Raw genomic sequence first — 22,587 nt, forward strand, 5'->3', positions numbered from 1 at the left:
CAGTGTGTCTGCAAGATATAGTTAATGATGCGCGCTCCCGCGGATCGTTAACGATGTCTTTCATCGCCCGTACTTGCAGGGCAACCTGACGATATCGTCAGGTTCTGCTAGTTCATGGATGAGGGAGGGTGCCGTCACTGAACAATATCGTTAACGATATCGTTCAGTGTGTATGCTCAATGTCATTAACGACATTGAGCCCGGCAGTGCAGGGGAAACACACCCTTTTTGGTCGCACGCAGAAGAACACCCTGTTTGATTTTTGAAAATTTTTGTTGCGGGAAGGGGGGGTCACCAAGGGGAACTTTCGTCCTGAGCTCCACAAGGTATAGAACCGGACCTGGTAAGGTTGTAGCCATTCCTACTGATATTTATTAAAAACTTCTAAAAAAAACACATGATATGTTGCTATGTACTGTGGTGGGGAAGCTGGAAAGGGAACAGGCAGGAATTTAGAAAGAATTTAACTTTGCACCTCAGTCTCAGAGTTCACAGTATGAGCCCTGGTATTGCTAGATTCCTGCTGGGAACTGGAGGTACAAGAAACTATACACTTGCTTCAGGTAGCAGTAACTCCATTCCAGCATTACACCAATTAAAAGTGTCATACTGTATAAACAAGAGGGAATATGGTCAATAGTTAGTAATAAATACCTCCACATCTATTTATATCACCACTACGTGAATACACCCGTACTATACTCAGTCTATGCTTCCACACTGCCATTGCACCTCTCCAGTTGTAAGGTGCCAAAAGTCAACACTATGTAAAAATCTAGGTACATATGAAAGTGTATGCATTTTTGTGAACATGAACAAAATGGAAATGCATATCTTGCACCAAAATAATTTCAATAATAATAATACAGTTATGTAATGTGGCTTAAAAGAGTTCCTACTGTAGCTATTATATCATGTGTCAAGCTCCAGGGGCTATGATGAGGAATTACAACAGATATACCAGCACACTGGTCCTAATTAGCTTTGTTTAGTGTAGGTCGGTGTTGGCATGCTCCAGCAGACATAAACGTAGGTTTGACATCTGTCAATCAGGAAAGAGCTGGGGAGGAGTTTAGGTTGTAAAAGACTTGTGTTACCTGTGTAACACAAGGGGTGATGGATGCTGGAGAAGCTGGCTGATCTACAGTACTAGACAGATGGTCTGTTTTAACTCCCCCATACAAGGTGTGATATGCACCTAGCGATGCGATGGCCGACATATCGGGTGGTCCCCCCACACGGAGCGATCTGGTGCCCGACCGTCCGATATGCTGGCACACACCCCCCTTGCGCGCATATCGCTGCATGGGATCATTCATCGATCCCCCAGATCAATTGAACAAGCAGAAAGATCTGGAGGAGTGACGGACGACCCCATGGGAGTGCACACTGGCCGATATCATACCCAAACATGGAACGATATATCAGCGAAACCCTGATTGCCATCCTGGCAATAAAATAGAAGGCGTGAATAATACAGATGATTCTCGACCCCATGTTTTGGTTGTGGTTCTAATTCATCATTGTGTTTTGGTTTTGCCAACACCACCCTCAAGTGTTTTGGTTTTGGATCTGGATTTTAATTTTTCTAAATTGACAAAAACAGCAAAAATTATGTAATTTCAGCTTGTTTTTGTTCCTATAGTATTAGTAAGCTCCATAACATTAATTTCCAGTCATTTCCAGTCAATTTTGACCACCTCACAGCTTACAACATTGTTTTTACCAATACTGTCTAAACTTAGCATTGATTGATTGATTGACATCCCACATGCCCGTATGTTGTATATTAAAAAGGACATGTACAGTTTACCAAACCAAGCAGTTCAGCGACAGGGACTGCCACTTTTGTGGCTAAAGTGCTTGGTTTGTTTGGGACCCCACAAAACAAGCTACCAGTGGACTTAGGGTGGCTAACATTGTTGTTAATGACATCTTCGAATTGTAGAGATGATTATCATCTTCACCCTCATCAGTGTTAACAACTTCATCACACAATATTAGCTCATCTCCATGGGAATCCATCATTATAGAAGTCTCTGTAATTTGCTGTAATTGGCGGCAAAGGTCTTCCTCATAAAATTTGTAGTTAATTTTTATGAACATCAGTTTTTCCACATTTTTAGGAAGTAACCTCCTTCTCCAATTGCTCAAAAGATTCCTGGCTGTGCTAAACACTCTTTCTCAGTACACACTAGAGCAGGGCTGGCCAAAAGGTCAATCGCAATCTACCGGTACATCGAGGAGCTCTCGACGGTAGATCGCGACCAACCTGCTGCAGTTCCTGGGAATGTTGGTCTCTGAAGTGACCAGAGACTAAAGAAGCCTCTGATCGCTTCAGAGGCCAGCATTCCCAGTGATGCATTGCGCGGGAGCATGGGTGATGTCACCCGCGTCTCCAGCGATGTGAAGAGCCTGCGCGTCTGCTGGATAAAATTAGATCCAGCCAGCAGCAGGCAGCGGATGACTATGCAGGAGCACTGGCCAGGTAAGTAATGCACAGGGGAGGGTGCACCAGTACTGGGGGAACAGCATTAGGGGCTTTACTGGGGCATTGCATAAAGGGCACAATGGGGGCACTGCATAAAGGACTCAAAGTGGGGACTGCATAAAGGGCTCAACAGGGGCACTGGGCATTACTAAGAGCACTGCATAAAGGGCACTAATAGGGGCACTGTATAAGGGGCACTGTATAAGGGGCACAACTGGGGGCACTGCATAAAGGGCACCACTAAGGGCACCGCATAAAGGGCACTAAAGGGGGTACTGTATAAGGGACACTGCATAAAGGGCACTACTGAGGGCACTGCATAAAGGGCACTACTGGGGGCACTGCATAAAGGGCACTACTGGGGGCACTGCATAAAGGGCACTGTATAAGGGGCACTGCATAAAGGGCATTACTGAGGGCACTGCAAAGGCCACTACTGGGGGCACTGTATAAGGGCACTACTGGGGCATTGCATAATGTTCACAACTACAGGGGCATTGCATAAGTGGTACAACTACAGGGGAACTGCATAATGGGCACAACTACTGGGGGCATTGCATAAAGGGCACTACTACAGTGGGCATTGTATAAGGGGGCACTACTGTGGGCATTGTGTATAAGGGGCACTACTGTGTGTTGTAACGTGAATAAGGGACAAGATTGTGCTGTTAGTGAATAAGATTGTGCTGTTGTGTGGAGTAATTTTAATTGGGGATACTATATGTGATTTTGCCAGGACGGACCCCCATGTCCCTTCCTGTGAGGTCATGCCCCCTTTTTTTTGCATACCACACCCCGATTTTTGGCTCGGTAGATCACAAAAGGTTTTAAGTTTTAAAAGTAGATCACCGAGTCCAAAAGTCTGGCCACCCCTGCACTAGAGGGTGGGCAGCTTAAATAAAGTAAAGCTAGCTTGTACAAGGGGCTCCAAATTCTGATTTTTTTTTTCCTCCAGGTATTTAAAGGGATTGTGTGACATACTAATTTGTACATTGTCATTAAAATAATCCTCTACCATTCTATTGATGCTTAGGGGTAAATTTACTAAGATTCGAGTTTGGTAGAGTTAGCAAATTTACTAATGCCAAACTAGGGAGAGAAACCCGGCCTTTCCCAAACAATAGTTTCACACTATTTACAATACTATTACCCCCATACCCAATGCTCCGGGGTGGCTTCAGATTAAGCCTGGGGTGCTCGAGAGAGGGGGGATCCCTTTATTGGGGGTGTCACCACCTACCCCAGGCTTGGGCTGACCGATTTGGGGTGCAAATGCTTTGCCTGGGGAGACCTGGTGATAGGGTCTCCTGGCTGTGGCATTACACCCCAAATGGATTTGAGTCCAGTGCTGGTTTTAAATATAGAGGGACCCCTACACAATTTTTTCCCCCTATTTTTAAAACCAGGACTGACTCAGCAGCCAGGTGCTAGTTCCAAAAATATGGGGGACCCTAATCTTTTTTTTTTTCCAGCCCGGTGCTGGTTATGCTTCTTGGGGGGGGGGGGGAATTAACACTTTTTTTTTACAGGTAGACCACACAAGCAGCCTTCACATATCTCACTGATATGTGCAAGCTGCTTGTTCGGGAGAGTTTGGCAGAGAGAAAACACTGCAATCTCGGGTGAGTAATCTCTATCTAAACTTGCTGCTTGGTGGAGAAATCTCGATCTGCTTCACCATCGGCCAACTCTCTCTCAACTAAACTCACTTCTTTGTAAATTTGTGAGTTTCAGAAGAATCTAATCACCCGAGTTTGGCAATGCAAATTGAGTTGAAAAAAAAAAAACTTTATCAGACTTGCATATCCACTACATGACTAATGAACGATTGAACGATAATGACATCATTATCATTCAATCATTCATTATATTGTGCAGTGGACATTAAGCCCACAGTGCATGATATATCATTCAGTGTGGGCACCCTCCCTCACCCCTGAACCTGCACAACCTGATATTGTCAGGTTAGACAGCAGGTTCAAGTGATGACAGATGCCAATAATGACCAGCGGGAGCACGCATCGCTGGTTGTTGCCAGCATATTCACTGCATGATTAATGAATGATTGAATGATAATGATGTAGTTATCGTTCCATCGTTCATTTATATCATGTAGTGGATATGTGCCTTTAGTGTATCAGATTGAGTCATGGTAGATGTGTCACAATGTGGGGCAATTCTTTTAAGCCTGACCAGATTTCATTATTTTGTTTCACTCTGGTGCGCTGAGTTGACTCATCCACATCACCAGTGGGTCTCTTGGAAAAGGTCAGTTTTTACCTGGCAGCAGCATTTGCAGAGAGAAACTGAAGGAGAAGACATTGTCATTTCATGTGCCATGTGAGCTGACAACCTGCTCACAATGAGTTCTTTGCATCTCTTAAGATCTGTGTCAGTTGGAATGACATTATGTATAGCTTAAACCTTGGATCAAGCAAGGTTGTCAAAATGTAGTAATCCAATTGCAAGATGTTGCAGACCCTTTGGTCCTGGTGAAGGGAATAAAGAACTTTACCTACAAGACCAACATACTTAATGGAATAGCTTTGTTTCATCTCCTCCTTCAGTTTCTCTAGCTACTTTTCCAGTAGTTTAACCAGTGGAATCACCTGACTCAGGCTGACAGTGTCTGAACTCACTTCATTTGTTACTATTTCAAATGGTTTCAGAATCTTGCATAAAATGGAGAGTATTATCCACCTTGCTGGAGTAAGGTACAGTCCCCCTCCTCTTTCTATGTCATAGCATGTAGTATAGGTTTGGATGACTTGTTGCTGTTCCTCGCTGAAGCATATAAAGGGTGGAATTCCAACTGGTTGCTATATCTGGCTTCAGTTGGTGGAATGGTAATTTGTACTGTCCTGGCAGCTGCTACAATCTTTTACATGCGGTTGCTGAATGCCAATAATGCTCAAATGTTTTATGGGCCACAGACAGCACCTGTCACTGTAATACAATTCTGACCCACCAAGCTTACTATTTGTGCAAAACATTGTACATGTTCAAATTAACTCAGTTGTAATGCTCATATAATGTTACTTGTGCTATTGGAAATGACAAATCTTGAGGAGAGTCCTAGTGGGTTAGGCATTTTACTATCACATCTCTAAGTTTTTCGAACAGATTGACAAAAGTATGACCCTTAATGAAGCAAGTGATACAGAGAGTAGCCTGCCTGTGAATGAGCTAGCTTTGTGTGCTAGATACTGCTGCTGCTGAAGGCAATACACCCACCCAGTGGGTTATCACTGTGATGTAATCTTTTATTTGACCAGTATCTCTTGTCCACATATCTATAGTTAAGTGGTTCCTCAGCACAGTGGCATTTTCTAGGCCAAGCAAGGAATTACTGTTCTTGGACTTTAGCTAACTATCTAAAACCAGATCCATCAGCTGGTCTCTGGGTGGATTCTCCACTCCTGCAGTACAAACAGCCGTGGCTGCAATAGGGATGCATGCACCACACTGTTTAAAATGTAAGGGGACTTCCGGTGGGTGGAGCATCGAGATGACCGCATTTTAATGATCTCTCCATCTCAGCTCGAAAAAATCTGTTTCATTGGTGACCCGATAGACTTTTTTCACCTACCACATATCACAAATGCTGATTGAGGGTGAGAGCATTAGATGACCCTAATATCAAGCTGATCGGACCACCCTATCCACCGGAGTCTGGCCATAACTGCTTGGGCCGCATGGTGTGGGCCCTGTGAGGAGAGGTAACTCCCAAGTAGCCATACTTCTGCACTGTGCAGAGCCCTACCCTCTTGCTCAACATTATTCCTGTGCCTATTTACTCCCCTCACTCCTGTGGACACATACACTGGTGTCTGAGATGCCCTGGAGATCCCCCCTTCTTACCGGGTGTGTGGGGCCCAAGCGTGTGGTGATCCGGATAAGCGGTGATCTGCGAGGTGTGGAGGTCTTCTGACCAGCATACCTCTGAGGCTCCTGTCCTTGTCCTTCCCGGTGAAGCCCTTTACGGTGACCCGAGACCACTCTGCAACACAAGCAGGGCACGCCGCTGAGATAGCGGAACGTGACCACAGGGGTGATCCATTCCTGTCTGCCTGACTCCTTCTGTCTCTCGGCTTCTCCTTGCCTACCGCCTGGACTTCTCAGTGGATCGCGGCTGCGAGGGTTGACTACATCCCCCTGCTGTCCCTTGAAGTGTGGGCTGTGCCAGGTGTAATGCTGCAGCGGTGGCTGCTGAGAGTTCGGAGTTTTGCTGAGCTTATTCGGCCTCCTCTGCTTCTCCTACCCTCCTTCCCTGACTGCCGCTTGGAGTGCCGGGGTGATACATGGCTGTGTCTGCCATCTCTCAGTGAGGATACACAGCGGGGCTGTAGACACACTCTGAGCACCTGATTTCCCTATCCCTGCACCGCCTATATGGCTCCCAGTAACCGTGCCACCTGTCATCTCCAACCTGGCGATAACCAATTACTGACCTGCGTGCACTGGCAGAAGTGGTCCCTGGTACCCCCATCCAGCTTAGTCAAGGCCCACCAGCTGAACTCTCATTGCTGTGGTGGTGTTCCATGCAGTACAGGTGTTGTTTCTCTCTGCATAACCCACAGCACCTACCATCTCTCATCAGTTATGTGGGTCTGTAGTTAATGGTTGTACATATTTCACTCTGTATCATTTTGTGTTTAACAGCACCACCTTGTGGTGTTTAGAGGGTAATTATTGCACACTCTCTTACTTTACACACAGAGGTTATAATTGGATTGATGTCCATCTCCTCATGGTATTCTAGACCTTCCCATTTGTAATACCAGATATTCCCACATAGCTATCTAAATATTAGGTATTGTGCATTCATAAAAACCTAAAATCAACTGATATTTTTATCAACCCAGTTCCTATCTTAGCCTCTTTTCAAAGAAAGCTTATTACTGCTCAGTTTGTGTTGATTACAGGATATTTATGTAGTCACTTATCTCCCGTTGTCTTGTCTTGATGTAACTAATTTGCATAGGAGGAGTTCATTATTGTATTCATCTATAGCGTTACTTAAAAGCTGTATTTCTACTGGTCTGGAGCTACATGATATGTACAGATTTCTATACAAACACACACAGCTACCCCAGAGAATGGGAAACCTAACAAGGGAGGTAACAAATCCCAACAAAACAAAAACACCCTAACACATAATTTAACCTCAATGGAGGATTCTCAGCCTTCCCCTTCACAGGCTGATCCACTATCCCCTGTATCTGAAATGTCACAGGATGATCCTACAATTTTCCAACAAATGGATAAAAAATTGGATAACATCCAAATATCTATAGATAAAAAGATGGATACTATCCAGCTGTCCATAGATACAATATTAACCAAACTAGAATCCAACACTAAAAGAATAATAGACCTGGAGCAACGTACTAGTGACAACGAAGTTGCTCTACTGGTATTGCAGAATACCGTTGACACAAAATCGAAGGTTATAGAGGACTTAACTGACAAACTAGATGACCTAGAAAATCACACTAATCTGCGATTTCTGGGAAATCCCGAGTCGATGATAAAAGGACCAGACCTCAACGACTGACTTAGTGTAGATCTGGTGAGTGTGTTCCAGGTCCCCACTACTAATGGCATGATTGCTATTGAATGTTGTCACCATATTGTCCCTGAACGTCAGTCTAAAAATAATTATCCCAGACAGGTGATAGCCAGATTTTTAGATTTTCCTGATAAATAAAACATTATACGAGCTTACCATAAGGTCTCCCTCCTGAAAATCCATGATTTCACGGTACTTATTTTCCAGGACTTCTCAGCCGCTGTTTCTCTTAAAAGAAGAGAATTTAGTCCAATCTGCAAAATTCCTCTTTGAGAAGAAATTCAAATTTGTTCTGCAATACCCAGCAAAATTGAGAGTTACGCTGGATGGCAAACCATTCACTTTTGACACCCCTCAGGTGGCAAGATCTCACTTCAATTTGCCAACTGATGGGCAAAACCGTTCTCCTCCATAACGGCTCAACTAAGATATCCATCCTAGAGGTGGTATTTCATATTTTATATAAGTTGCATTGAGTCTAAGACTCATGGGTTTACAACTTGATACACTGTGAATTATCTGAGCGAAATGTTTTGTTCCATACCGCGCAGAGTTTCCTGTACACTTTGTGCATGTTTATACTTTATGTCCCCTTCCCTCCATCCTTTCCTCTCTTTCCATCTTTTTTTCCTGAGAGGTGGAGCCGGGGGTGGGGAGGTCCATACCTCCAGATGCAACCAGTTACTTTTCAATATGACCCAAACATTTGGAAGCCAATTCGTCCAGCGTACTGGGACAGGACGATGGCTTTAATATTTAACCCATTACATATTGCAGGTCACACAAGGAGAGGGATTGGTTGATAACCAATCCTCCATCATTATTTGTTTATATCATAACTAATACTCTTTCGAATTTACGTTTTCTATCCTGGAACATTGCAGGTGTAAGCTCAGCCATAAAACGAAAAAAGTGGTGACTCATATCAAATCCTTTAATCCAGATGTTGTATTGCTGCAGGAGACTCATTGGGTTGATGGGCCCTACGCCAGGTTATCTGGTCCTTGGATTGGTGAGTGTATAGCAGCTCCTTACACTCGAAAACAGAGGGGTGTGATGATCTTGCTTAATAGACGATTGGAGTGCAATGTTGTAAAGTCTATTATTGACCCTGAAGGGTGCTTTATGATACTTAATATAAATATTTTTGGCGAAATGTTCACTATACTCAACATCTATGCCTCTAATATGCCTAATTTCAATTTCTTTTTTAAAATTTCCAATCTATTAATAAAAATGGACACCCCCAACTTAATAGTTGGTGGCGACTGTAATCTCATAATTGACCCATCCATAGATAGATCACCGGCTCTCTTGACATGACCTACTGGGCGGAGGGATGGAATACGACTACTCACCTCACATCACAACTTGGAGGATCCATGGAGACTACTAAATTACAATAGTAATTCTTTTCACATGTACATGTCTTCACTAGGATAGATCATATTCTTGCTGCAGACTCACTTCTTCCGAGACTACAAAAAGCATATAATAGTAGTTTCCTTATATCTGACCATGCACCCATATATTTAGACATTTCTCTGAGACTCCCACACAACAGTAATAAAAACTGGCACTTCCCATCTTACTTATACTCAAAAAAAGATTTAAAAAAATATGTAAAAAATAAATGGGACTGCTATAAAACCACTAACGATATACACCAAAGTGATCCAGTTCTGTTTTGGTCTGCGGCTAAGGCCGTTATGCGAGGCCACTTTATCACCTATATGTCATATAGAAAAAAGTACAAAGAGAGAACATTCAAAAACGTAATCATAATCTCAGCGAAGCATATCATAAATACTTGAATGATCCGTCAGACACACATAAGGACTCTTACATTCAACACAAAACTCTCACGGATACATTCCTCTCCAATGAAGCTCAGCAGAAAGTATCTTACACTAAAAATAAATACTTTAGATGGGGTGGGAAGGCGGATAAACTATTAGCATATATGGTTCGCCAACAATCTAAACGGAAATTTATCTCCAAATTGAAAACCCCTAGTGGTGTTATCACATCACAATAAGACATAGCATATAGTTTCCATTCCTTCTTTTCAGAATTATATCTAGCCAATCTTGACTCTCCCCAATTAGCTTCATCTTTTGTTAGCAGAAGCACAATTACCTAAACTGACAGGATCGCAATGGGAGCTTTTGGAATTGGATGTGATGGCTGAAGAGGTCCGGAGCACCATCCACTCACTCAAACTCAATAAAGCTCAAGGGCCAAATGGCTTTAGTGGCGAATACTATAAGCTCTTATGCAAAGAATTGACGCCTACTCTTACGTCCCTATTCCAGTATATCATTAAAGGAAGGGCAAATTATCCAGACTTTAATGAAGCCCATACTATATTGCTTCCAAAACCTAATAAAGATGAGGAACTGATTGGACTCCTACCGTCCCATCACAGTATTAAATCAGGACTTTAAATTGTTGGAAAAAATAACTGCCACCCGTCTACAAACATTGATGCCCTCCCATTTAACCCGTCACCAATTAGGCTTTACGAACTCGAGACACTCGGTCCTGGGTATTAGATCTGCTATCTCTGCCATTATTGCGTCTAAGAACAGTAAAAACTCTAAAAATGTCTTGCTAAGCCTTGACGCTGAAAAGGTCTTCGACAAGATAGCCTGGCCACACCTCTACAGAGAGCTTTTGGCCTTAAATTTACCGGTTTGATCCGCTCCAATCCCACAACCAAACTAATTGTTAATAATCTAATAGGTGCCCCAGTCCATCTTGCTAGGTCCTTTATCCCCCCTTCTTTTCAATTTAGCCCTGGACCCCTTACTCCGTATTCTACAAACCTAAAAAAATTTAAAGGCATTCCCATGGGTACTAAATCTCTGAAGATTTTTGCACTTGCCGACGATTTACTCCTTTTTTTCTCTAACCCTGAAGATAGTATGAGGGAAGTCATATCTAAAATTTCTCAGTTTGGCCTAAATTCAGGTTTTTCTATGAACATCCAAAAGTCGACAGCCATGGCTCTATCCCCAGTCCATTGTCCCCGATGGGCAGTTAGTCTAAATCTCCAATGGGCAAATTCTTCCATCCCCTACTTAGGTATCCATTTGCCAAAAAACATTTCATTATTATACTCACTTAACATTACCAAAGTAATCTCAAAGATCACGGAGGAATTGACTAAATGGCAAAATCTACAGTTATTTTTTTTAGGTCGTGCACAACTTATTAAAATGATATCCTTTCCGAAGTTATTATACTTTATACAAGTTCTACCTATAGCCATAACCAATAAAGATGAAAAAAATTTGAAAGCCATTTTCCACCACTTTATATGGAACAGCAATAAACCCAGAATCAGCCTAAAAATTCTTCAAAAAACAAAAAAGGAGGTATAAACTTCCCCCACATAGGTTTCTACATTAGAGATTGGATACATTCCAAAAATCATTATGCCAATTCTGAATTGGAACAACAGTTCATACCTGACACCAACCTGGTAGCCTTCCTCCATATGGCGAAAAAAGACATCCCACTTATAGTGGCAGAAAATCCACTGCTAATGTCTACTAGAATAGTGTGGTTTAAATTGAGGAAATCTTGGAATTTGAATCCATCCCACTCTCTGTTTTTGTCGCTGTGTGGGAACCCAGCTTTTCAAAACGGCAGTTCTATTTATCCCTTCTGCTCCTGGTCTAGATCAGGGCTTTCTTCTCTTAGATGCATTATTGATATCCCATCTCGAAACCATTATCGTTCCAAAATGCGATAGAAAAATTTGGTTTCCTCAACAATTACACTTTTGCCTATTTTCAATTGCAGCACTATGCAATTACGACTTTACACAATCTATCGAGTGATGACTGGACTTACAATTTGGACCTATCATTTCTTAAACCAGACCAAGCAGCCAAAATAATATCCCATTTCTACTCATTGGTAAGGTCGCCTTGCTTTCTAAACCACATCGCACAGGCATATCGACATGGCAGGAAACATTTCCACACCTTCACGTAACGGACATTATAGCCACTCTCTCCTATTCTTTGAATATTTTACAGGCGACCACATATAGGGAAATGATATACAAAATATTTTATAGGGGTTACCTCTCCCCATCTCGAGTGAATGTGGTGGGTTTGTTGGATTCAGCATTCTGTTCCAAATGTGGCCAATCCCCCGCTACACTTCTTCACTGTCTCTGGATTTGTGCCCCAATCCAGTTATTTTGGTCTCAAATTACCAACTATATAAATCACCATTTTACCCAATCGTTTCTGGGTTTTCTAACTTCAGATCACCACCCACCTCTAGATAACAGGAAAATCCTCACCATAATTTCCAATGTGGCCCGTAAGAGTATCCTGCAGCAATGGATATCCACACCCCCCCTTCCTTTAAATTATTTGAGGAAAAGTTGTTGTTTATTTTTAAAATGGATTGAATAGAGGCTTCTCTTCGGAAGGAAATTCGAGTTAAACATTTTTTCAATGTGTGGGAGAGGTACATCTCTTCGCAATCTGGAGACATTAGAGATATGGTATCTAGATGCTTTGATATGACACAATGGATGCAGTCACATGCAGCCTTCACTGACGCCCTGCACTAGTCCAGACAGGTACTTTTCCTTTATTTATTTTCGTGTTGTGTGATTGGTTGTTGGGGGGTGTGGTGCCCCCCCTGTGCTCTGGTTCTGCTTCTCCCCCTTTCCCTACCCCCCCATCCCCATTCCTCTCCTTATTTCTCTATGTTTTAATTTTTTTCTCTATATGCTCGTCCCTCATACTTTAAAGATTGATTTACTTTAATCTCTTCAATTTTTGTTTTCTTTAAAAACAAAATACGAGCCTTCTCTATTTTTGTAGGGAATATCTCCGGGAACACTATGGCATTCATATCTGTTATATTATACTACCTTATGCTATTTGGCAATTCTGATTCAAAATTGATAGTTTCTTTTGTACGTCCTATTATATTATGATTCAACTACTAAATGATTGTTCGCTATTAATTCACAAACTGTGATACATGTAGTTGTTTGATGTTCTACCAACATTGTATTGCCTTCAATTCTATGCTCGGTGTGTTTCTGTATGCACTTTGATTGTATGTTTATATCAGAATCTTTGTCTCAATAAAAATATTAATTATATAATGTGTAAGGGACAGGCATGCCTAATTGGGAAATCACATTGGAGCCAAATTTAAATTACTCATATAAAAGGAAGTCCTTGAGGAAGCTCCTGTGCCATAGTATAGGCCAGAGCCGTAACTAGACTTTTTGGTGCCCTGTGCCAGAAAGAGCATTGGCACCCCCTCATTTTTCAAAGGGACATAATGCACTCAAAAAAGGGCCATGGCTTCATGGGGAAGGACCAGGGAAGAGATAGGAGAGGCCAGGAGATGCTGGGCATGAAATAAGAGAAAGCTACAAGCAAGAATGATAATAAACCGAAATTTGACAGGCCTAAACAGCGCCTCCTGATCTGTGATGCCCTTTGCGATGGCACCGGCCGCACTACCCTAGCTATGGCCCTGGTATAGGCTCCAGCATTATAACCTCTGTGCTTCCATTGCTCTACTTGCGTGCCTGACCATGGTACCTGTCTTCCCTGTACTCCGTTCCTGGTTCCTGCCATCCAGTGTCTGTTCCCTGTACCTGCTCCTGTACCTGTTCTCCCATCCAATGCCAACCTAATCTGTCATTTTTGTCAATTACCTCTCAGTAAATCTAAAGTAACATCTCCAGTGCCTACCTGCCCCGTACGTAGGAACCCCAGTAAGAGGGCCATGACTTGTGTTTTGGGTGCAGCAAAGCCCAAACCTCCTTGCAGGGAGCCCTGGTGAACACCACCGGCAAGTTAGACTCCGCTTCTCTGTTCTGGGTCTCTGACAATCCTGAAGTACAGGTTAGCATTCACTTTCTATCCTTGATATGTGACACAGATGCGGATATTGGATGCAGACCTAATGCTAGCATAGTCGTTATGGCTTCAGTGATCTGGTGTGTGACTGGATGACAGTTTTCATACTTGCTTTCTCCTGCAAAAGATTGTTTCACAGTCAATTGTTGTTTGAAACTACTAGTCTTCTTGGTCCCCTTCTGTGACAAAGATTCACTCTCAGCAGCAGTGGCCCCGGCACACAAGAATTCTTCTGGGGAATTCTGGATAGGAGAGGAGTCAGTTAGTCTTTGCAAATTGGATGCAGGAGGACTACCTCCAATTATGAATGAGATTGATAATTGGCGGTGGAGATTGCATGAGTTGGGATCTACTGTATGCTGCTGGTAGCTGATGCTGGACTGCTTGTTAATATTTTTTAGATTTTCCCAAATAATTTGCATGAACTAGCTGCAAATTATGTAACAGAGAGGAGGTTCCTAATGTTTAAGGACCTACATCTACTTAATTTGCTTCACAAACGTTACAGATGGTTTGACAATGTTGTCAGAATTTACTGTAGGTAAAAATAATTCCACACCGAGGTGGCTTTTTTGATCTTTATGACAGGCATGACAATGGCCTTCTTCTTATCATTGCCATTGGTGGCTGACTTACTTTGCCATTGGTGGCTGACTTACTTTGACACAAACAACATCCTCCTCCTGAATTTTATCAATTTTATGTCAAACACATTTATCATCAACTTCCTCATTAGCTTCAGATACACAAATATCCTACTCATCCTGTTGCACTTCTACAGTAGCATCCTCAATTTCAATGTCACCATCATTACTTTTACTACTACTCAACCTCACATTTGCAGAGAGTGCAGAAATATTGGATAGAAGCTTCTTTACAATGACAGTGTCAGAAATGTTAGACTTGCTGTACACATAACACTCGTGGAAACCTTTAGACTCGCCTCAGGGCTTTGTGAAGTTTGTGAACATACAGTATCTTCTTCAGCCTTAGTAGGGAGTTTTTGTGCACTGATTTGCTTGTTTTAAAGGTGACACCTTTTGACTCAGATAAATTTACTAAGAATCGTGTTGGTGTGCAATCCTTAATCGCAGCTCATCACCATAAACATTTTCCGCAGTAAATCACAAATCTACTAAAAAGCATGCTTGATTGACTATTGGCATTTGATGGTGATACTCATCGTGTTGTGGCATATGCGAGTTCACTCGTATTGACCCAAATCGCACATGAATGTGCAAATCCGAGAAGTCTATTTAGCAAAAGCATGTACAGATCAGTGAGATCCATGCATGCTTCTGAGTTTAAATAAGACATTAAAGGGTTAATTTTTTTTATTTAAAAAAAATATTGGTGTCCCCTTCACAAGCACAACCAGCCCTCTATGGGCCGGCTTTAGTTAAAAAAAAATATGGGGGGAGGAAAGCGTAGGGGCACTGGTGCCTCTATTCCCCTTGTAAAATAAATATTAAAATAAAGACAGTACACATATCGAATATTTTATCATGTTATTACTAGGGATGTGCAGGCTCGGTTCTACTCGGTTCCGTTCGGTTCTTTTTACCGGATCTTATTGGGTTTCAGCTGTCACGAGTTTTGGATAGCCAATAAGATTCGGTAAAAAGAACCGAACGGAACCGAGTAGAACCGAGCCTGCACATCCCTAGTTATTACACATGCTCCCACTCTCTTACTCACATTCTCACACGCACTCGCACTTAAGCCTCAGCCTGGGGTTCACTGGAGAGGGGGGGCCTTTATTGAGGGTTCCCCACCTTCACAAGGAATCCCCAGCCTAAGCTGACCAGTTGGAAGGGACCACCAGCCAAAATTTTCTCTCCCCAAGAGTGTCACACACAGTGCCACACAGTGCTCCAGGCCACATTCCCACACCCTCTCCCTCAGCTCTCCTGTGTGAAATGGCGCCTGATCACAAAGGAGGGGTGTTTATATGCAATCCAAAACACGCAATATCAGACACAAGGAAAATTAAGTTTTGCCTTGTTTTGGGACCTGACTTTGGCGGGAAGACCCAAGCCTGGACTCAGAAGCATTCGGAACCCCAAAGTTCAGGTATGTTTGGTTTCCAGGGAAACCGAACCACTCATTTGTAGTGAATACTGGCTGCTTTTGCATGTAGCCTACAAATGCAGGACAGCTTTATTTTAATACAATTTAGAGTTGAGTGTGGACACACCCCTCCCAAATCTAAATCTCTCTGCTCATCTTACATCTGCCCCCACCACCTGCAGTGTAACATGGTTTTGCCCAAGGCACTCCTTTTTTACTTTACTTAATTTATAGACTAAATGCCGCCGGTCTATATCCCGACACGAGAAGCCAGACGGGGGACCTCAGATAGGCATCAAAATATTGATGCCTACCTGAGTCCTGGCGCCGGAATGCCGAAGAACAACAGCCCGAACAAGGTAAGTCCGGGGCGCCCTTAGCGTTAGCCGCGTAGGGGGGAGGGTTAGGTTTAGGGAGTGTAGTGGAGTTAGGTTTTGGGGGGGAAGGTTAGGGTTAGGCACCCCTAGGGGGGAGTGTTAGGGTTACGCACCCCCGGGGGTAGGTTAGGCACCCCACCGTGAGGGTTAGGTTTAGGGTGCAGTAAGTGGGGTTAGGTTTAGGCACCCCCAGGGGGACTTAGGGTTAGGCACCACCCCGGGAGTTCTAGGGTGAGGCACCCCTAAGGGAGGGTTAGGGTACTTACCAGTCGGCATCTGTATCTGCTGCTGTCGGGCTTCTCATGTTGGGATTTGAACCGGCGGCTAAACAGTCGCTGGTATTACATACTGATTCTGTGTATCCATTATATTTGCTTATATATGTAGTAATATGATTTGTGTATCTCTGACATATAAAAGATACTGTATATAATACTTGATATTTTATACTTGACAAACATGGTAATTTAACTTTTTTGACTTATACTTGCATTTAAAAAATATTCTAGACACTCATTTAATAATATTTATGGATACAGGCTATGGATAACCTTTGCAAACCTGAAGATGCCTTTCCCATCATTAAATCTCAGTATCAAGAACTGTTTGAGGCCTTGCCATTTGCTGACAAACAAAGGTAGGAATGGGATGTGGTACAACTTTACTGTATAGCCTATAGGGGTGGTGGTCACAATAGGGTGGCAGCGGATGTGAAAGTGACTGTTAGGCCTCATTCAGCAAGGATTACTGATGCGATCATGGCAGCAATTGCGCACGTAGGTCTGCTGTGAATGTATGCTAATGCATGCAATCGCAAATCGCTCACAACACGGGCAAGCAGACGCCCACTTCCCCCTTTATCATATCTGTAATACCTTGTAAACCTCCTCAAACATTGGAAACATTGAGTACCATCGACCCCTCATGCAGAATTACAGCAGCTCTGACCTTACCCCTAAATTGCTGACCTCGGAGCGTTCCCCAACTCCCCAGGGATCCCTGGCCTGGGCTGACTTGCAGTCAGGGCTGATGCTGCAGCTGGGGGTCCCGGTGAAAGGGCACCCCTGGCTGTGGCATCAGCCCCCCGCTAGAAAGGGTCCAGTGCTGATTTTGATTATAGGGGCACCCCTACGCAAATTTTTTACCCCTATAATTAAAACCAGGACTGGCCCTGCAGCCTGGTGCTGGTACCTAATTTACAGTGGAACCCTACTCATTTTGTTCCCCGTAATTTTAGATACCAGGACAGGCTGGTAGGTCCGGGGCTGGTTAGTCTTTTGTGCAATCTCACATGAGTTTTAACAGTGAAAAAAGAGAACTCACTTCAAACTCACTCGAGTTTGTCTTTAGTAAATTTGCGAGATGAAAAAAATGCCTAAACTCACGTGAGTTTGCAAACTCACACAAACTCTACCCTTAGCAAATTTACCCCTAGGTCCTAGTGCCCAGCATATATGCATAAAGAGCAGATGGTGCAGGAGCACTGTCACACGCCGGCCTGGAGACCCCAGAATCAGACCCCGTCGCTTACCTGTGCGGGCGCTGACCCGCGCTGTCTTCCGGCTCCCGCGCTGTACGCTCCTTCCTCTTCTCCCAAGGCAGTCTCCGCTGTTGTCCTCTGGAGGGTCCCGCTGCTGTGCTGCTCCCACGCCGGCTCCTGCAGACCGCTGGTCCCCGCTGACTACCTCCAGGAAGCGCTGTCCTCCGGTCCATGGGCGCGGCCATCTTGGATTGCCCATGTGACCCCACTACCACCAATGAGGAGCCTTCTCCTTCTCTCTCAGCCTGTCAGCTCCCAGTGTCCACTATAAAAGGATCCCCAATGCTCACACAAGTTGCCAGTGCAACTAGTTTCTTAGTTTAGCTAAGCAAGCCTTCCCACTGCGCTCCAGCCGCTATACGTAGCCGCTCAGCTACGAACGTCTACCCATGGCTAACCAGCCACTCCACGTAGCCACTCAGCTACCAACGTCTACCCACGGCTATCCAGCCGCTCCATGTAGCCACTCAGCTACCAACGTCTACCCTCGGCTATCCAGCCGCTCCACGTAGCCACTCAGCTGCCAACGTCTACCCACGGCTATCCAGCCGCTCCACGCAGCTTCCTAGCTACCTTGTTACTGCCGCATTCCTCAAACTCCTGTCAGTTCGCTGCACCCTCTCATGCGGAGAAACTTCATTAAGCCAAGTCTCCTCCAGCGAGCGTCTGCGCCAAGTAATACAGATCCACGGTCCAGTCCGGGAACACAGCTCCTAAATTCCACGCTTGTGACAGTTTGCACTGGCCAGATGGACTCGGCAAGTGGTCAAGGATCTGGGATAGAAGCCTCGCAGGATGTACTATCCCATCTGGAAAGACAGGAGACCTCTCAGGCTCAGCTGATCCAATTTATCCAAGATATGTTGTCACACCTGGACAACATTCAGTCCTTACTGGCTCATCCCGCTCCCACTGGCTCCCAACCCGCCTCTCCTCCTGTGGTGTCACCTGCTCCTCCGGTTCTACCTCCTGCTCGTCTTCAGCTCTCCCCTCCGAGCAAGTTCGATGGCAACCCCAAATCATGCAGGGGTTTTTTAAACCAATGCGAAATCCAATTCGAGCTACAATCCGCCAACTTTCCGACGGCCAGAACCAGGGTGGCATATATCATCTCTCTACTCTCTGGCCAAGCACTCGATTGGGTCTCGCCCCTTTGGGAGAAGTCGGATCCCCTGCTCTCCAACTACCCCGAATTTGTTGCTACATTTCGCAAAATCTTTGATAAACCCGGAAGAACCACTTCCACATCAGCTGATATTCTACGCCTCCGTCAGGGCAGCAGGACCATCGGCCAATACGTAGTCCAGTTCCAGACTCTGGCTTCAGAACTCAATTGGAACGAGGATGCCCTCATCGCTGCCTTCTGGAGTGGCCTTTCTGAAAGGCTCAAAGACGACCTAGCTTCCCGTGACCTTCCAACCAGTTTGGATGGGTTAATGTCTCTCTGCAACAAGGTGGATCTCCGTCACAGGGAGCGTGCCTTGGAAAGAGGCAGATTTGATCGTGGAAGGCCACGTCCAGTTTCTCGCTTACCCTCTACTCCTCTGGGCGAAGAACCCATGCAGGTCAACCGCTCTCATTTATCGGCTGAGGAGCGGCAGAAAAGGCAGAGGCAGAACCTCTGTATGTACTGCGGATCTCCTCAACATTTAGTTAAAACTTGTCCCATTCGTCCGGGAAACGCCTCCTCCTAACTTATGAAAGAGAGGTTAAGTTAGGAGTTGCCATTGAATCACAAAGGAAGTCTGATTCCACCATCCAGGCTCATTTAAAGTGTCCTCAAGGTTCCAAAGCTGTATTAGCTCTCCTGGATTCCGGAGCGGCAGAGAACTTTGTCACTACTGAATTTGTCCAGAAGCATCAAATCCCCATGGAAGCATTGCCTCGAGTCATCACTTTAACCGCCATCGATGGTAGTCGCATTTCTAGTGGAACCATCACCCATCGTACAACACCACTTAAACTTACCATTGGGGTGCTCCATTCCGAACAACTATCCTTCCTAGTGATTCCCAAAGCCTCTCATTCTTTAGTCCTCGGATTACCCTGGCTACAGAGACATTCACCTCAAATCGATTGGACCACCATGCAAATAACCTCCTGAGGTTCCAATTGCTTCAAAGGCTGCCTTCAGCGGGTAATACCTATCAGATCTTCCATTGTACGGGATTCTACAGACCTGCCCAAAGCCTACGATGGGTTTCAGGACGTCTTTAGCAAACAGAGCGCAGACCTGTTACCTCCCCATCGTGATTGGGACTGTCCCATAGATCTGATTCCCGGAAAGAATCCTCCTAGAGGCCGAACCTACCCTCTATCTCTCCCTGAGACTCAGGCCATGTCGGAGTACATTACGGAAAACTTAAAAAAAAGGCTTCATTCGACCTTCCACGTCTCCAGCAGGGGCTGGATTTTTCTTCGTAAAAAAGAAAGATGGTGGCTTGCGCCCGTGTATTGACTACCGGGGTCTTAATGAAATAACTATTAAGAATCGCTACCCTCTTCCTCTCATTACAGAGTTATTTGATAGAGTCAAGGGAGCCACAGTTTTTTCCAAACTCGACCTAAGAGGAGCCTATAATTTAATTCGTATCCGTCCAGGCGATGAATGGAAAACGGCCTTCAACACCAGGGATGGGCACTACGAGTATCTCGTTATGCCCTTCGGCCTCTGTAATGCTCCGGCCGTCTTCCAGTTTTTCGTCAATGAAATCTTCCGGGACCTCTTGTACAAGTGTGTGGTCGTTTACTTAGACGACATTTTGATTTTTTCTCAAGACCTCCAAACTCATCGAGACCAGGTCAAACAAGTCCTTCTGAGGTTGCGGTCCAATCAACTGTTTTGCAAATTAGAGAAGTGTCTGTTTGAGGTCTCAAGTGTACCATTCCTGGGATACATTATCTCCGGAACAGGCCTTCAAATGGATTCGTCAAAACTACAAGCCATTCTTGATTGGTCTCTTCCTTCTTCCTTAAAATCCATACAAAGATTCCTAGGATTTGCCAACTACTATCGCAAGTTTGTAAAAGGTTTCTCGACTCTGGTAGCTCCGATTACAGCCCTCACCCGTAAGGGAGCAGATCCAACTATATGGCCCGTCGAAGCTACCTCTGCATTTCAACTTCTTAAGCAAGCCTTCATCTCCGCTCCCATCTTAAAGCAACCAGACTCCACCCGGCCCTTTATCCTGGAGGTGGACGCATCCACTGAAGGTGTCGGTGCAGTGCTCTCCCAGCGATTTAAAGATGAAAAACTTCATCCCTGTGGTTTCTTTTCCCGGAAGTTTTTGCCTGCAGAGAAGAACTACACCATTGGAGATCAAGAGTTACTCACCATGAAACTAGCCCTCGAAGAATGGCGATATCTTCTAGAAGGAGCTCATTACCCCATTACCATTTTTACTGACCATAAGAACCTCCTTTATCTTAAATCTGCAAATTGCTTGAACCCTCGTCAAGCCCGGTGGGCAATGTTTTTCTCCAGATTTAACTTCAAAGTCTCCTATCGCCCCGGTTCACAAAACCTCAAAGCCGACGCACTCTCCCGTTCCATGACGAGCAACCCTGATCTACCCATGGAACAACCCCAACCAATCTTGAATTCAGCTTTCTTCGCCTCTACCCAATTATCTTCTATACCCCCGGTTGGGAAGACTTTCGTCGCTCCTGAACTCCGCAAGAGGTTACTGCATTGGGCTCATGCTTCCCGGTTCTCTGGTCACCTGGGTATGGATAAAACCCTAGAATTTATCCAGCGGTCCTATTGGTGGTCTTCGATGAAAAAGGACATCAGGTCTTATGTGTCTTCATGCATCAAATGTGCCCAACACAAGATACCTCGGCGGGTTCCACACTGTCAACTCCAACCTCTTGCAATTCCATCTAAGCCATGGACTCACCTATCTATGGATTTCATCTCTGATCTTCCTCCATCTCGGGGCCACAACACAATTTGGGTTATCGTGGATCGTTTTTCTAAAATGGCTCATTTTGTACCACTTACTGGGCTTCTGTCTGCACCTCTACTCGCCCAGAGCTTTATAAAAGAGATCTTCAAGCTCCACGGCCTTCCTCAAGAGATCATCTCCGACAGGGGAGTATAGTTCGTAGCGAAGTTCTGGAGGTCACTCTGCTCAGCTCTTCAGGTAAAACTCAAATTTTCTACTGCTTATCATCCCCAGACCAACGGTCAGACCGAAAGGGTCAATCAATACCTGGAACAGTTCCTGCGCACTTTTGTCTCCTCCTCCCAAGATGACTGGATTGAACTTCTTCCTTGGGCCGAATTTGCCCACAATAATCATTATCACACGTCCACCAGCTCAACTCCTTTTTTTACAGTTTTTGGTCAACATCCTCGAGTGCCAGATTTCCCTCTTCTTCCCACATTAGATGTGACTGCGGCCAAAATGTCCCTTCAACGGTTCTCCAACATCTGGGAAAAGGTTCGTTCCTCTCTGACTAAAACGTCAGCCCGGTACAAGAGATTTGCTGACCGCCAAAGACGAGCGGTTCCAAATTTCCGACCTGGGGATATGGTCTGGCTCTCTACCCGAAACCCAAGACTCCGAGTACCCTCGATGAAATTTGCTCCGCGATTCATTGGTCCATTCCCAATCATCAAA

The 22,587-nt window shown here is 44.5% G+C and overlaps 1 protein-coding gene across 1 annotated transcript in view; it reads left to right on the top strand.

Moving 5' to 3' along the window:
• Positions 1 to 22,587, top strand: part of LOC148501836 (putative methyltransferase DDB_G0268948) — a 55,165-nt gene that overhangs the window by 21,330 nt on the left and 11,248 nt on the right. The window contains exon 5 of the mRNA XM_088449894.1: positions 16,962 to 17,059. Coding sequence (XP_088306020.1) covers positions 16,962 to 17,059 — 98 coding nt within the window. The remainder of the gene's footprint in view (positions 1 to 16,961; positions 17,060 to 22,587) is intronic.

Source organism: Taudactylus pleione, unplaced genomic scaffold, assembly GCF_031769625.1.
Source record: "Taudactylus pleione unplaced genomic scaffold, aTauple2 ptg000500l, whole genome shotgun sequence".
Classification (NCBI taxonomy): Eukaryota; Metazoa; Chordata; class Amphibia; order Anura; family Myobatrachidae; genus Taudactylus; species Taudactylus pleione.